This window comes from Amblyomma mixtum, chromosome 2 (genome assembly GCF_055824585.1).
Source record: "Amblyomma mixtum isolate Tamu chromosome 2, ASM5582458v1, whole genome shotgun sequence".
Taxonomy (NCBI): Eukaryota; Metazoa; Arthropoda; class Arachnida; order Ixodida; family Ixodidae; genus Amblyomma; species Amblyomma mixtum.
The window spans coordinates 134,228,593-134,242,214 of NC_143013.1; the positions used below are offsets into that span (position 1 = coordinate 134,228,593).

The 13,622-nt window shown below is 49.1% G+C and overlaps 1 protein-coding gene and 1 pseudogene across 1 annotated transcript in view; one reads left to right on the forward strand and one right to left on the reverse strand.

Annotated features, from left to right (window-relative positions):
* Window positions 1-218: 218 nt before the first annotated feature.
* Window positions 219-13,622, forward strand: part of LOC149360967 (scoloptoxin SSD14-like) — a 67,956-nt gene continuing 54,552 nt past the window's right edge. The window contains exons 1-3 of the mRNA XM_089567963.1: window positions 219-478; window positions 2,776-3,039; window positions 5,813-5,935. Of these exons, the coding sequence (XP_089424089.1) occupies window positions 219-478; window positions 2,776-3,039; window positions 5,813-5,935 (647 nt within the window). The remainder of the gene's footprint in view (window positions 479-2,775; window positions 3,040-5,812; window positions 5,936-13,622) is intronic.
* On the reverse strand, window positions 10,006-10,295 carry LOC149360968 (large ribosomal subunit protein eL39 pseudogene; annotated as a pseudogene).

Consider the following 13,622-nt stretch of genomic DNA (forward strand, 5'->3'; position numbering starts at 1 on the left):
TGTTGCCTCAGGCCTTTTATTTTTTTGTTTGCACAAATACTTCCTTTACCTTGGCCAATGCCATCGCCTGGGTATGTGCCATGTTTACTGACGTTAAGAAGAAGAAGCATCAAGCAGATGTTTGGGTGTGCACCAAACCCTGGCCAGTCCCCCCTCGCCCGTGGGTATGTGACATCGTTTTTGAGGCAACAACAAAGCGACAACAACATTAGCTGGAAATGAAGCAGCGACCGGAGGAGAAGAGGAAGCTGCACCACCACAGCCGCCACCGAAGGCCTGCAGACGTGCCACCAGACCTGACCTCTGGCGCCAGTTCTCCGCTGTCCGGGGCCTTTTCACCAGCGAGTGGGCTCACCACGACCGGTGGCTTTCATTCGCCTTCTTCCAGCCCGTCCAGGACACGCCTCGGAAGGTGGAGTGCGGGCCGCTTGAGCACGCCGAGGTTGACCGGAGTGTACCGCGGCTTCAGCGACCGCAGGTGCGCTGAACTCAAATATTCGGTTTCCAAAAATGCCTGGTGGTCTTCAGTGCTAGATGCTACAGTTAGCAATCTGACTTGAACCAGCAGCCTTCGTATCATGAGCAACACATGTTTGCTAAAAGAACAACACAATGCACTGCCCACAAACCTGCGCTGGGGCATAACTTGGCCATGAGAGTTTTCGCTGGGCCCAAAATCGGGATATACGTAATATTTCGGTTAGCCTGACATGCAGCAGTACCAGGCTTTTCGCGGTTCAATAATGTAAAAGTCCCAGCGTCACTACCGGAGTCACTGTCTCGTATCGGTGCAGTAGTCACAGTGCGAAATTGCTCTCTGTGAGAACAAAACCTTGCTGGAATTTGTTTAGAGCTGCTTTTACGGTCATGTAGGTAGTTAGATGCAGCTCTGCAGAGTCACCAGCAAGTGACATTTGCGATTTTAAAGGGGAAAACGGCGGGGGACAGTCGCCATTTCATCTGAACAGGAAGTTTTTTGGGAAGGTTACACTGTCCCCACGCTATCTACCCAATGAAGTTCAACACATGCATTGTGCAAATAAGGTCATCCCCTCCAGGAAGTGCCTGTAAATGCTCCCCCGTGAATAATTAACTTTAAGCGACAGCTCTATAGGTCACACTCGGCGAAACAATGGCGCCGTCATCACCATCGTCCGTGCATCCGCCGATGATGGGCGGTCTACTCTTAGATAAGGCCGCCGACAGGCGTGGAAAAGGCAACGAGTCGTGACCGAACGCCGTATATCCTGTACACCTCTACCCTTCCCCTCGCCACATCCCCAACTCCCTAATAGGTTTCTGCACCCGGCTACTCCAATATACCCAGCGAAATTCATTCACTATGTTGGGCGCGAGCTGCTACACTGAAGCGAGCGGCGCTAGTGTAGATCTATCACATTACTCCTCTTTCTGCGGAACGAGGGTGTGCTATAAATAATTTCTGCGCTTTTAAAGACCCAGGTGGCGCTATTATTTTCTATTTTTCTCTGTGAACGAGGTCCTTCATAGCACGATATGATCACGTGTAGTCCGGATAATAGCGGCACGTTAGTTCTTTCCCAGTGCCTTATTAATCCCTCACTGCCAGAAGTGAGCGACATAAAACCGAGATTTATGTCGCGCCTGACTTAAAATGCCGTGCTGCAAAATGATGTGAGAAGCTAGTGGGCACGCCCGGCTTCAATCCCCGCCGCGGCTGACATGGAACCTAGCGCGGTTTTGTGTGGGCAGCCCCAGTTAGGCCTGATGAGGTTTTCTCGCACAGTTTGTTTCGCACCTGCCCTCAAGTGCCCTACAACAAAACATTGTGGGCACACCCTCTTTTCAGACTTGCCACAGCCGGTGTGGGACCTGAGCGGGTTTGTGTGTGCAGCCCCGTTAAGCTTGACGAGGTTATTTACAATACTGCCATTCCCATCAGGGACCATAGCAGGTGGGCGAACAAAAATGACAAACATGATAAAAATTTGAGCAGGTTTTTCCCCGCTCAGAGCCAATATTTATATTTGCACCTGCCCTCAAGTAATCTAAATGGGACCAATCTGGGAAGCTCGTGGACACGGCCTTTTTCCAGCCCCGCCACTGCCAGAATGGGACCTACAGCGGTTTTCTTTGGGCAGCCCCAATTATCCTGGCGAGGTTCTTCTCACATAGAGCCCACATTCATGTTGTGCCTGCTCTCAAGTACCCGACAAGGGACCGATGTGGGCTACATAGAGGAATGTGGACTGAGTTAGGCCCAAAAAGTCGTTATGGGAGCCACGTAGGATTTAAAGTGCCAAGCCGAAATTGGGCTTGCCCACTTATTTTCATAAGGGCCGACGTATAATGCTAGAAGGGATGCTCTAGCAACACTTGCCCATGTGGGGCCCACGGGGGCCCGCATTGTGTGCTTGTTGGAATATTGCACAAAGACTTCTAATGCATGATCACTGTAAATGCGTAATGCGTTAAGCGCCGCTTAAATTTTGTGCATGCCTCACATGATGTCAAAACATACTCATGCTGTCACAAATACCGTTAGGCTTCTCAAATCAGAACTACATGGGGAAAGAAGTCCAGCTATAAATAATCTAAATTTTCCTGCGACCTGCAAATTTGTAATGGCTGCGGAATATGCAGGGCAGAGAGGATGTGTGGCTGGCATACCTGGATGACGTGGCTGACATCACGCGGATGACGTCAGTAGATTAAAAAAGCGGCCGGGTGGATGGCGCAAGTTTAAATTTCGGTATTCGCTGCCGGCCTGTTCTCGTGTTTCCGTTCTGCTCGCAGCCGCCAGACAAGCCGTTACGCCTCCCAGCGAACTGACGAGCAGTTCAAGCCGGCGTGCGGTAATCGCGTCACCGTGACGGCCGTGTCACTGTTCCTGGCCGCGGTGGTGGTGGTGGTCGTGGCAACCGCGGTGGCCACCTTCTTTCTCTCCGGGCTGCCCTACAAAGTGGAGCGCCAGCCACGCTTCGTGTCCCCCACAGTCATGGGTGTCTATCGAGACTGGGCCGCGGTATCCAGTGCCAGCCAATGCACCGAGGTTGCCGGGTATTTATTTTGCTGTTTAACTTCCATCGGACTTGGACGAGCCAGGCTCGTCATATCCGACTGTCATTTCTGGCTCATGACGAGTCCAGTTTGTTTTCTGGCATTCTGTGTCCTGTTTAAGTCGAGTAGGACTCGTCCAACGCATTTTCTTGGTTTGTCGAGAGGTGGCAGCACGGGTACTAAAAGTCTAATTTTGCACCATTTAAAAATAATGTGTCCGTTAGAGGCACATTTGGTGGAGGCGCATAACGAACATCAAGAAAATTACCACAACACAAGAGAAGACTTGAGAAAATGGTGTATGTTTTAGATGTTCCGGGCTACACGTGGGCTGTGAGAGAATGGTACGACGAAAAAGCGCTGACGGACGGGACGGAAGAAGAGACAGACACATGCGTCTGTCTCTTCTTCTTCCGTCCCGTCTGTCAGCGCTCTTGCGTCGTACCATTCAACATGAACCAATGAGCCCGCGAGTCGACCCTCTCCTTGGCTATGAGAGACACTGTAGTAGTAATTTCTGTCCCCTGGTGATGCGCTGAGATCGCGCAACACACGGGTTTCTTTTGCCTTATGCCTCCGTCAAAGTGCTGCCGCCCCGGAGGGGTCTCGATCCCGCGACCTTGGCCTCAACAGCCGAACGCGACAGAAACTTAAGAGGGTCAAAACTTCAGAAAACATCTATTGACCGCTTCCCTTAAACCTGCTGTGACTTCTCACGAGCCTCGCGAGAGCTGCTCTGTTTCGTTCCCTTTTCTGTCCGTCCTTGTTTTGTGTGCGCTGCTAACACCTAAAGCATGAAAAACCTACTAGGCCAAGAAAAGACGATTCTGCAGCCCACCAGAATTTTAATCTCCCACGATGTGATAACACAAAGAACTAGAATATTGGGTAGTGTGCTCCTCACAGGCACCGTTCGGTGTGACCCCGCCGGTGTCGGCTAAGGCCAGTGTCGACAGGGCGCGACGGCGCGTGGTGGCGCTGCACAAGTCATCATTGGTAAGAAGAGTGGCGCATTTAATGGCCGGCGTCGCAGTAGTCGTGGTAGCCGCGCCGACAAATTGAATTATTATCGCTACATTCGCGTGGATGTAGCCGAAGTGGCTAAGCGGATCTACAATGGAGCTTTATTATTTCTGGGTTTATTCCTCAAAGGTCCACAAAAAACAGTGCATCATCACGAGTTACATAAGCAACTTTTATCGGTACGCTTGGCACGCCAGTGGTGGTGGTAAACTCAAACTATCTACAGAGATGATTTTGGGTCTGACCCTTACAAATTCAAGTGTGGGGTCCCTAGTCCGGAATCACCGTGGCTTCCGCGGAGACCCGGGCTCGAGCTAGCAGGGCTTGTTGGGGCTGGAGGTCGGAGGAACCGAGCAGGGCAGCCTCCTAGTCCTCTCGGGTAGGATGGGGATGGGGTGGGAAGGTAGGATTTGAGGGGCAAGCCTGCACCATGTGACAGGTGTCCGCAAACACCTCCTCAGAATGTGGGCACTCGCCTGAGAATGTCGTATTGAAATGCTTTAGTACTGCCGAACACAGTATCATTGTGTGGGCCTCAGCGCTTGTAGGCATTGATGGGAATGAGACAGCTGGTTCTGCCGCCCGCGCACTCCCTCACCAGACATCGCCTCACCTACAACCAGCGCAGGACGAGGAACTCACCCCTGCTATTACTTTCCGAGAGATTTCCCTCCTCTACCAAAATTTGCACGGCCACTACCCCACCCCCTGTACAGGCCTCTCAAAAAGGCAGAGGAGCGCTGGGATGAGGCGTAGTGTTACTCGTGCCTGTAATGTTTCCCTGGAGATTATAATGCACTGCACACTGTGAGGTTATACAGCTTTTTGTAATGATACATAAAGTCAGTAGAAGCAGCATGTGGTGTAGCGATATTTGATTCATGCCAGGGACAAACGCGGAATGAAAAAAATGTCAGCGACAACAATTATTTTTATTCGCAAGCAACCAAGCTGCAGCACACAGCAAACAAAGGGGCAGGGAGACGGTAGGTAGAAGGAAGGGACGTAAGTGAGACAAAATATAAGAAGGGGGGGGGGGGGGGGGCGCTCCGCAAGCCATTTAGACACAACAGCAGTGACTTCATATTTATTTGGACAGCCATGCAGCCTCTGCTGCTTGAAACAAATGAGGCAGATTTGTCACCACTGCATATATTTATGCTCACTTATTCCGCCTCTATTTCCTTCCACTTCTAGCACTTCTAGCACGACTCTGTTTAGGGTGCTTCGCCCGTTGGCGTTTTTCAACCTTTTTTTTAATTAACTCCTTTCACATAGAAGTGCAGTCTAGTTACTAAGTAATACCTTATTCGACGAGTTCGATGCGCTCCGTCATATACGGCGCTGATCAAGCGAACAGTCGACGATCGCGTGATATTACTAACGGCCAATCGCCGATCCGGAGCAGCTGTGGGAATCTGCGAAGCGACAAGATATCCTTACCTGTACAATCAGAAACCAGGATATGAATCCAATTCGCCCACTGAGACACGCTCTTCGGTTTCCTTGCTCAGCGACCGGACCCCATCGGAGTGCCGACCGGAGTGCGCCATTAGAAATTAGAAAAATGCGCACAGGTGTTGGTGTCCGCTCGTCCTTTCGCCTCCACAGTGCCAACCTTGCATGGCCTTCTTTAAAATATAGTCATGCAGCAACGCTGTACAGAGCAGTCCCTCTTTATTCCTGTCAGAAGAGCCCCTGAAAACAATTCCCACGAAGGGTGCACTATTCGCGATGCGGCGACACGCAGGAAGATGTTCGCCCTGAACGGCACGGTGGGCGACGCCGCGGTGGCCACTATGCTCTGCGTGTGCGTCGTGATGCCCCACCGGTGCGGGCTGGGCGGAGGATTCGTGGCCACCTACTACAACCGGTAAGGTATATAGCGACACGCTTAATAGCGAACCCTCGCAGCCACACTGCCTTAGTAGGACCTTTTTAGGGGCTAGATAGATGGAGCATTCTTCGAGATGTGCAAAAGTTGCGCGATGATGTCCCATGACAAGTTAGAAGAACTCGCATTGCTTTACATTCCTAACATTGCAGTTATTAGCGAAACATGGTTTCATTCAGACGTACACAATTCTGAGATCGTACCTCTGTCATACTCTAGTTCCTTCCGACCATGACGGTCGGAAGGCGTAGCAGTCGCAATAAAAGAGGGTTTACCATTCAATTAAGAGGAGGGCATAGCAGATCATGAGTGCCTCGTGCACTGTAACATGACTTGATCGATCGAAGAAATTTATAAGAAACCAAACGTTTCCACTGATTATCTTTTGCAGCTTCATGATTATCGTTTTCGCAGGGTGACTCGTCGTACTATGCTGGTACTGACAGGTGATTTTTACTCGCCTGGAATAGACTAGAACGATTTAACTACAAGTAATAAAGACCGTTAACTACGAGCTGCTATTGAACAATATATTCAACTTTTCACTTACGCAAATCGTTACGAAACCAACTCGAGCTCAAGGAGAACGACCTTAAAAATAGACCTTGCCATCGTTTCTGGGAATCCAACGGCTGAACTTAGCTTGGACAAAGGTATTTTAGAGCACAACATGTTAGCCTTACTATGGGCTTCTAACTTTCGAGTCCTAAAGATACGAACAATACATCTGGTTGTGAAAAATAACAAGCACGCGATTTTAGTATCATAGATAGCCTGCAGACAGCTTACAAAGACTTCTTGGCTGCCTATTCAGTTGGCGTTCACGATCAATGGCTAAAATTCAAAGAAACAGTCAAACACTGCGAATACAAATTTGTTAGAGTAAAATTAAAGAAAAACAAGCGTAAATCCCTATGGGTAAGGCGTAGCAATATTCCCCCTAAAAGGAGATTACAAAGCATTCGCCGGCGCAGAACTAATAGAGCTAGCATTAGACATCCATCTCAGAAACTTGAAGCCGAGATTACATCCGCCACAAAAAGTTTTCTCCACCACGTACGCTAACAGATTTTATGACGCATCAGCTGTAGAAATTTTGGCGTTGCCTTTCAAAGCTCATCGTCACTAAAATGAAGATTAACGACTGCATTATTCTTTCAATTCATACTTTCAATCTCTCTCTTCACGCCCAAGTTCGGCTCTGGAGCAGGCCTTATTAAATGCCCGACGTCGTGATCACGGAACGTGGGATCCTGAACTTGCTGCTTAACACTGACATTAAAAAATCCGTAGAGCGTGCCCCACATCAGCGCCTTAAAGGGACCATAATCACCAGCCTAACTATGCCGACTACAGGGCAAACGCCTCTCCCATGTCTCACCAATTAATACTGTTCTTTCTTCCTCTTGATTTCGACTAGGATGTCATTAACCCGCGTTTGTTCTCTCACCGCCTCCGCCCTCTTCCGATCTCTTAACGTTACACCTATCATTTTTCTTTCCACAGCTTCCTGCGTTGTCCTTAACTTGAGCTGAGCCCATTTCGTTAGCCTCCATGTAGATGAGTGCTGGTAGGATACAACTGCTTTATATTTTTCTCTTGAGAAATAATGGCAAACTGCCATTCATGATCTGAAAGAACTTTCCATAAGCGCTCCACCCCAGTCTTATTCTTCTCGTTATTTCCCTCTCATTGTCCGGGTCAGTGGTCGCCCGCTGCCCTAACTAGACGTATTCTCTTACCACTTCTAGCACCTCGCTACCAGTTGTGAACTGCTGTTCCCTGGCGTTGAACAATACTTTGGTTTTCTGGATGTTAACTTTTAGACCTGCCGTTCATCTCTGCCTGCCTGACTTATTGAACATACTTTGCAGTTCATTTCCTGAGTGACTTACTAAGGGCGATATCATCAGCGAATCGCAGATTACTAAGGAATCCTGCATTAACATTTATCCCCAACTCCTTCCAGTCCAGGCCTTGATATGCTGATACCTGTAAACAGACGGTGAATAGCATTGACGGGATCGTGTCTCCCTGCCTAACACCGTTGTCTATTGGAATTTTATTGCTCACTTTATGGAGAACTATAGTAGCTGTGCAGTCGTTATAAATATATTCCAGTACTTTCACATAAGACTTTTCTACAACCTGATTCCGCAATGCCTGCATGACAGTGGAGGTTTACACCTAGTCAAATGCTTTCTCGTAATGAATGAAGGCTATACATAGGGGTTGGTAATATTTTGCGCATTTCTCTGTCACCTGGTTGATAGTGTGAATATGGTCTACTGTCGAGTATCCTTCAAGAAAGCCTGCCTGATCATTTGGTTCATTGAAGTCTAAGGTTGTCCTGGCTCTATTAGCGATTACCTTAGTAGATACCTTATAGGCCAGGGACAATAAGCTGATCGGTCTGTAATTTTTCATGTCCTTGACGTCTCCTTTCTTATTAATTAAGGGAATGTTAGGGTCCTTCCAAGCTCGTGGTACGCTCGAGGCCATAAGGAATTGCGTATACAGGGTGGCTAATTTTCTTGCACATTCTCCCGTCCGTCCTTCACCACATCTGCTGTTACCTGATACTCTCCAGCCGCTTTCCCCTTTTGCATTTCTCGTACAGTTTTCTTTACTGCCTCTTTCGTTACTGACGTGATGTCCCATTACTGTGCTCGACTGCCTTTCTGACTTGGCTACTGTGTAGATTTGTGTAGACCTTCGGCTAGTTTAACTCTCTTATCCATATTGCTAATTAAATTGCTCTCTTTGTCTCTTAAAACATACATCTAGTTTGAAAGGGACCATGGAATGATATTTAGTGAGGTTAGGCAAAGCGCGCGAGCAATCAATATCCGATCACTCATTACCGCACCGCAAGAATTTTAAGCTATAGCTTAAAACACCAAAGATATCGCCCATTAAAAATGATGCTCTTCCTCTCAACCCGTACATGGTGATGCGCCGTAAAAAAAAAATTAAGGAAACAGGTTGGGTCTGCACAGCACCCTGCGGCGCCCCATCCCGCCCACATCAATTGCGCATGCCAAACAGAATGCTCACCCAGATCCACCACTCTACGTCAAGGGGGAAAGGGACGGCTCAGGATGCCTGCTGAGGTGTAGCCTTCATCCGTCAAGAGCAGCAATTAATGAAAAAATATTCCTTAACTAAGGGTCCACGCACATCTCTGTTAAATTTGACTTGAATAATCCCAAAGATCATCTCCACAGATTTGTCGTATAATAATGTGACCATCAACATCATTTCAGGGTTCCTTTAAAACGCGCATTTTTAAAGTGTGTGTGAGTCGTACGTGTTATTTCGGTGCTCTGCCGGGCGCTCAGGCATAGGGAGATCTACGCCGCAGAGCGCGTTGCACACTTCAGGTCATACTCAGGCGTATGGTGTGCGATGTACATACGTACCTCTATCTTACGTCGCTGTGCTGGTAAGCTCTATTGCAAGCCATGCAAAATAAATTGATTGTTGGCTGCAATTGCAATCAACAATCAAGGCTTTCGTTGAAGCTGTTAACTTTTCCTTTATTTATGGGTAGATGATTGAAACTGTGTCGCATTTTTATACGGGTTCTTTACCGCGTTCTGATACAATCACTTGAAAGGTGATGTACTGTTGCGTTTTCTTGTGAAGGAGAAATTACTGTTTTATTGGCTTGTTTTTTAGTCAAATATAACTATGGCATTTTGTTTGTTTATGCCGCGTTATGTCCGAGGCAGTTTGTGTTTTGTTGGTGACAAATATTTTTAATATTTTGTTCGTTTGTGCCACGGCATGACCTAAGCAAAACACCGTTAACGGGTTTCCTCACATATCAGTGTTGGCGTAACCAAGATGGTGAAGTCCTCGCTGGAATTGTTGAGGCTGCAAGACAAGTCCCGGTGGTGTTGATGGACAGCATGAAGCACGTTTTGGAAGAGTTAGACAAAAAAAAAGACACGAGCGCTCATTTTGCAATCATCGAAACGCGCAGTCGGCCAACTCGCAGTTAGCGCACTCAGGTCAACTGTAAGTAAGAGCAGTTTATTTCCGATCATCCTAATCGAGGTGGCATCCAAGATGAGATGAATCGGGGTTGCACACGATGAAGGGTTCAAGCAGCCCACTCCCCACGGCTTGGCCTGGCCATGATGCTCCCCTTAAGCTTGAGCTTGGTGCGGCGCTAGTGACGCCTCTTGGCATTGTAGCGGATGGAATTTCCTGTCCTCATCCTAATCCACTGGGGAATGGGCCGGTTCTGCTTGATCTTCTTTGCGAGCTTCTGTTTTATCCGGAACGTCTTGTGGGCAGCCATGTTGCGGCACACGCAATGGCTGGTGAAGAGAAAAGACTGTGTCCTGTGTCCTGTGGTAGAACCTGTTTTGAGGAATTTCGCATGATTTGCTTTTGTAGCTTTCGTATGTGATCTTTGAGCCTGTAAGGGACTGGTTTGTTATACTGAAACTTTCGAAGTACCCTTTTAAGATAACTTCTTCGTCCGCGTAGCAACTCGTGGAAACCACCGTTGCGTACAAATCGCAATATCTTGCCCACCAAAGAAAAAAATTCAGGAGGCGCTTTGGCTCTCTAAAGTGCTGCAAGGCGAAAACGTTTCCTGGCGCTCTGTTTTTTTATTTTCTTATCTTTCATATTTTATTTTCTATTTTATTTTTATTTTTGTTTCTTTTCTTATTGTTATTTGGTTATTTTTGTTCTTTTTTCTTATTTCTGTCTCTTTTTATTTCTTTTATTTCATTTATGAAACCCATGCATTCACTAGATGCGCCTTTATTCATGCCCAAACTCCGAGCCTTCGTGGCGGAGTGGTAGCGTCTCCACTTCAAATGCCAAAGGCCCTGGTTCGATTCCCTGCCTCGACACAGTTTTTTTAAGTAGTGACGCCGAAACGCGGACACATCTGCCGACACGGCTGCTAACGACAGTATTTGAAGTCCTTAAATGCAAAAAGGTTGCTTTCTATCAGCAATGACTTTATAGCGAGCTTTTATAGGGAGCTCACCCGCGATGGCCAACATGTCATCCGTCACAGCACGCAGCACGAGCGCTCCTCACGCGCCCATAGCCGCTTCGTCGTCTTTGCCGCTCAGAGCAGAGGACGCGGAAGGATGAGTTGGTGTCAGCAGGCGAGATTCGCCGTGCTCGAGAGCCTCAGAAGAAGCGTCGGCAATGACAGCGTCCAGCAGAACGTGAGGCATAACCTGAAGCCGTTAGAGTGAGTGGTAAAACCGAACATCATCGCCAGATGTACGCAACACGTGTTCTTATGCACTGCAACCGTAAGAGAGAAGCATCAGGCCTCACTGCCCCTTGTTTGTGTCCTGACAGTCGACTGAGCAGCCGCCTACTAAACGTCTTGCCTGGGAAAGGTCATGGAACACGTCATACTCAACAGACTCCACACTCACATAGACCAAGATGACCTTCCCTTCCCTCCCCACTATGATCGGCTTCAGGACCGGCCTCTCAACCGAAGACATTATGCGGCAAATCCAGCACGATATCCTCGATCCGAGCTACACGAACCATCCTAGGCCTTGACGTCCGCAAGGCTTTCGCCAACATGTCACATGCTTCCATCCTCGCAAACCTCTCACAAATGAAGACAGGCACCCGCACCTGCAACTACATCACCGACTTTCTTCATAACGGTTCAGCAGAAATTCACATTGGAGACCTCCGCAGCGAGATCAGCTTGGACACCCCAGGAACAACGCAAGGAGCAGCCCTATATCTGTTCCTTTTCTACACTGCAATTAGAGGCTTCCCTCCAATCTTGGAAGACGTACATCACAGTAAGTATTCAGTATATGTCGATGGTATTACCCTCTGGACCAACTCCGGCTCTGGCGGGAAAATGCCAGCTGCCTCCAAAGAGCGATTGACAAAGTTTACGCCTTTGTACAGACGAACGGGCTCACCTGCTCCACCATGAATTCCGCATTGCTAGTCATCAGCGAAAGACCAGCTCGCCTGCCCGTCCCCGACCCGCAATTGCCAAGCAGACACACATCCAAGGGCTATGTCACCACCGGCCGGCCTCTCCACCTTTTCCTCATTAAAATTCCTTTCTCTCTCTAATGCAGAACAACACGCAAAACTCGGAGGCCATTCAGCGCCTCCGCACGACATCCCATCAGATCAATGGCCTCATCCGTCGCATCGCCACCCTCCGCAGAGGTAGGAAAGAGGAAGACCTCAGTCGGCTCACGCAAGCTTTGTCACGCAAGCTACTTTCCCCTTCGCCGGAAGGACGAGGAGCTGTGAACAGCATTTTACATTCAGCGTACAAAGCGGCACTAGGGCTGCCCCAGTACGCCAGCACACAGAACCTCCTCCGACTCGGCATCTACAACAAACTCACAGAGCTGATTGATAGAGGCACACAAGACCACCCAAATCCACCACCTCTCCCGCACCAAACACGGTAGGCTAATACTTGACCGTCTTAACGTCAACCCAATAGGCGACGTCCACTCCACGGCCCCCATTCCGATTGGGGTCCATAGCCGTTTTTTCATTAAACCAGTCCCCCAAAACATGTTACCCGGCCGCCATGATATGCGCCGCCAGGTCATAGCCTAAGCGCTGGCTGTCGCACACCTTGCCGACGAGCACCGAATATACGTGGACGCGGCAAGGCAAAATGCTACAACATAGATGGCTTGCGCAACCACGCCACAATCCACTCTCGTCACCACCGTCACGTACGAGCCCACTTCCCCATCGCAGTGGAAGAAACAGCCATCGCTTACCCGCGTACGCGCACAGTCCTAAGGCACTCCAAAAGACCGATACAAAATTACTCGGCAGGTTTTGTCAGCCACCCCGCTGCACCCATCCTTCGCGGCTGCACTCCCGACCATAAGATCAACCAAGTCTGGGTACTCGACCATGCGGGAAACTGGAAACGAGGCGGTCGACCGACTAGCCAGAGGCCTAACCAACCGGGCGGCCTGCCCCTTGGAACCAGGCTCCCCAGAGCTTTGCCGAAATTACCAACCTCCACAGAGAGGCGAGACGCCAATTCCTGCCTCCCCACCCCGACAAGCCACCATGCTCCGCAGGTTGCAGACACACTCGATCCTTAGCCATTCTAGACTATCACTCATCACAGTCGGGGAATTCTACGACACACTGCCTGAACGCAATGTCTCGTCTTCGCGTGCCCCATTTATAATGTTGAGTATTGCGATGGACCCGAATCTAGCCTTTGGCTATGGGTCCAATAGCATTGTGCGTATTGTACCCTTGTACCCTTGTAAACTGATTTAAAAAAAAAATGTAGCCTGTGAGATATCTTGATATCTTCACCCAGGCGCATATCCTCTAGGGTTGCGCGGGAAACCCGCACCCACGAACCTTATTGCCAGCTTCCTCTTGAGGAGGGATGGAACCAACTCCTGACAAGGCCATAAGCGACCACCCAACTGGCACTCGTTTACCCGGCTCAAGAAGTCGTCCGCACCTGGGGGCCACACCAGGCCCACATGCCCAAAATCTCGACATTCTATGACAATCAAGTTCTCTCTCTCTCGAACGGGTGCTAACGAATTAATAGGGTGCTTGCAAAGTCAAACAGCAGCGGAAATGCCGCCGCGGGGAAGCATTTCCGCTGAATTGCTCGTGTTAAGCAGCAGGTTAGCCGCTGTAG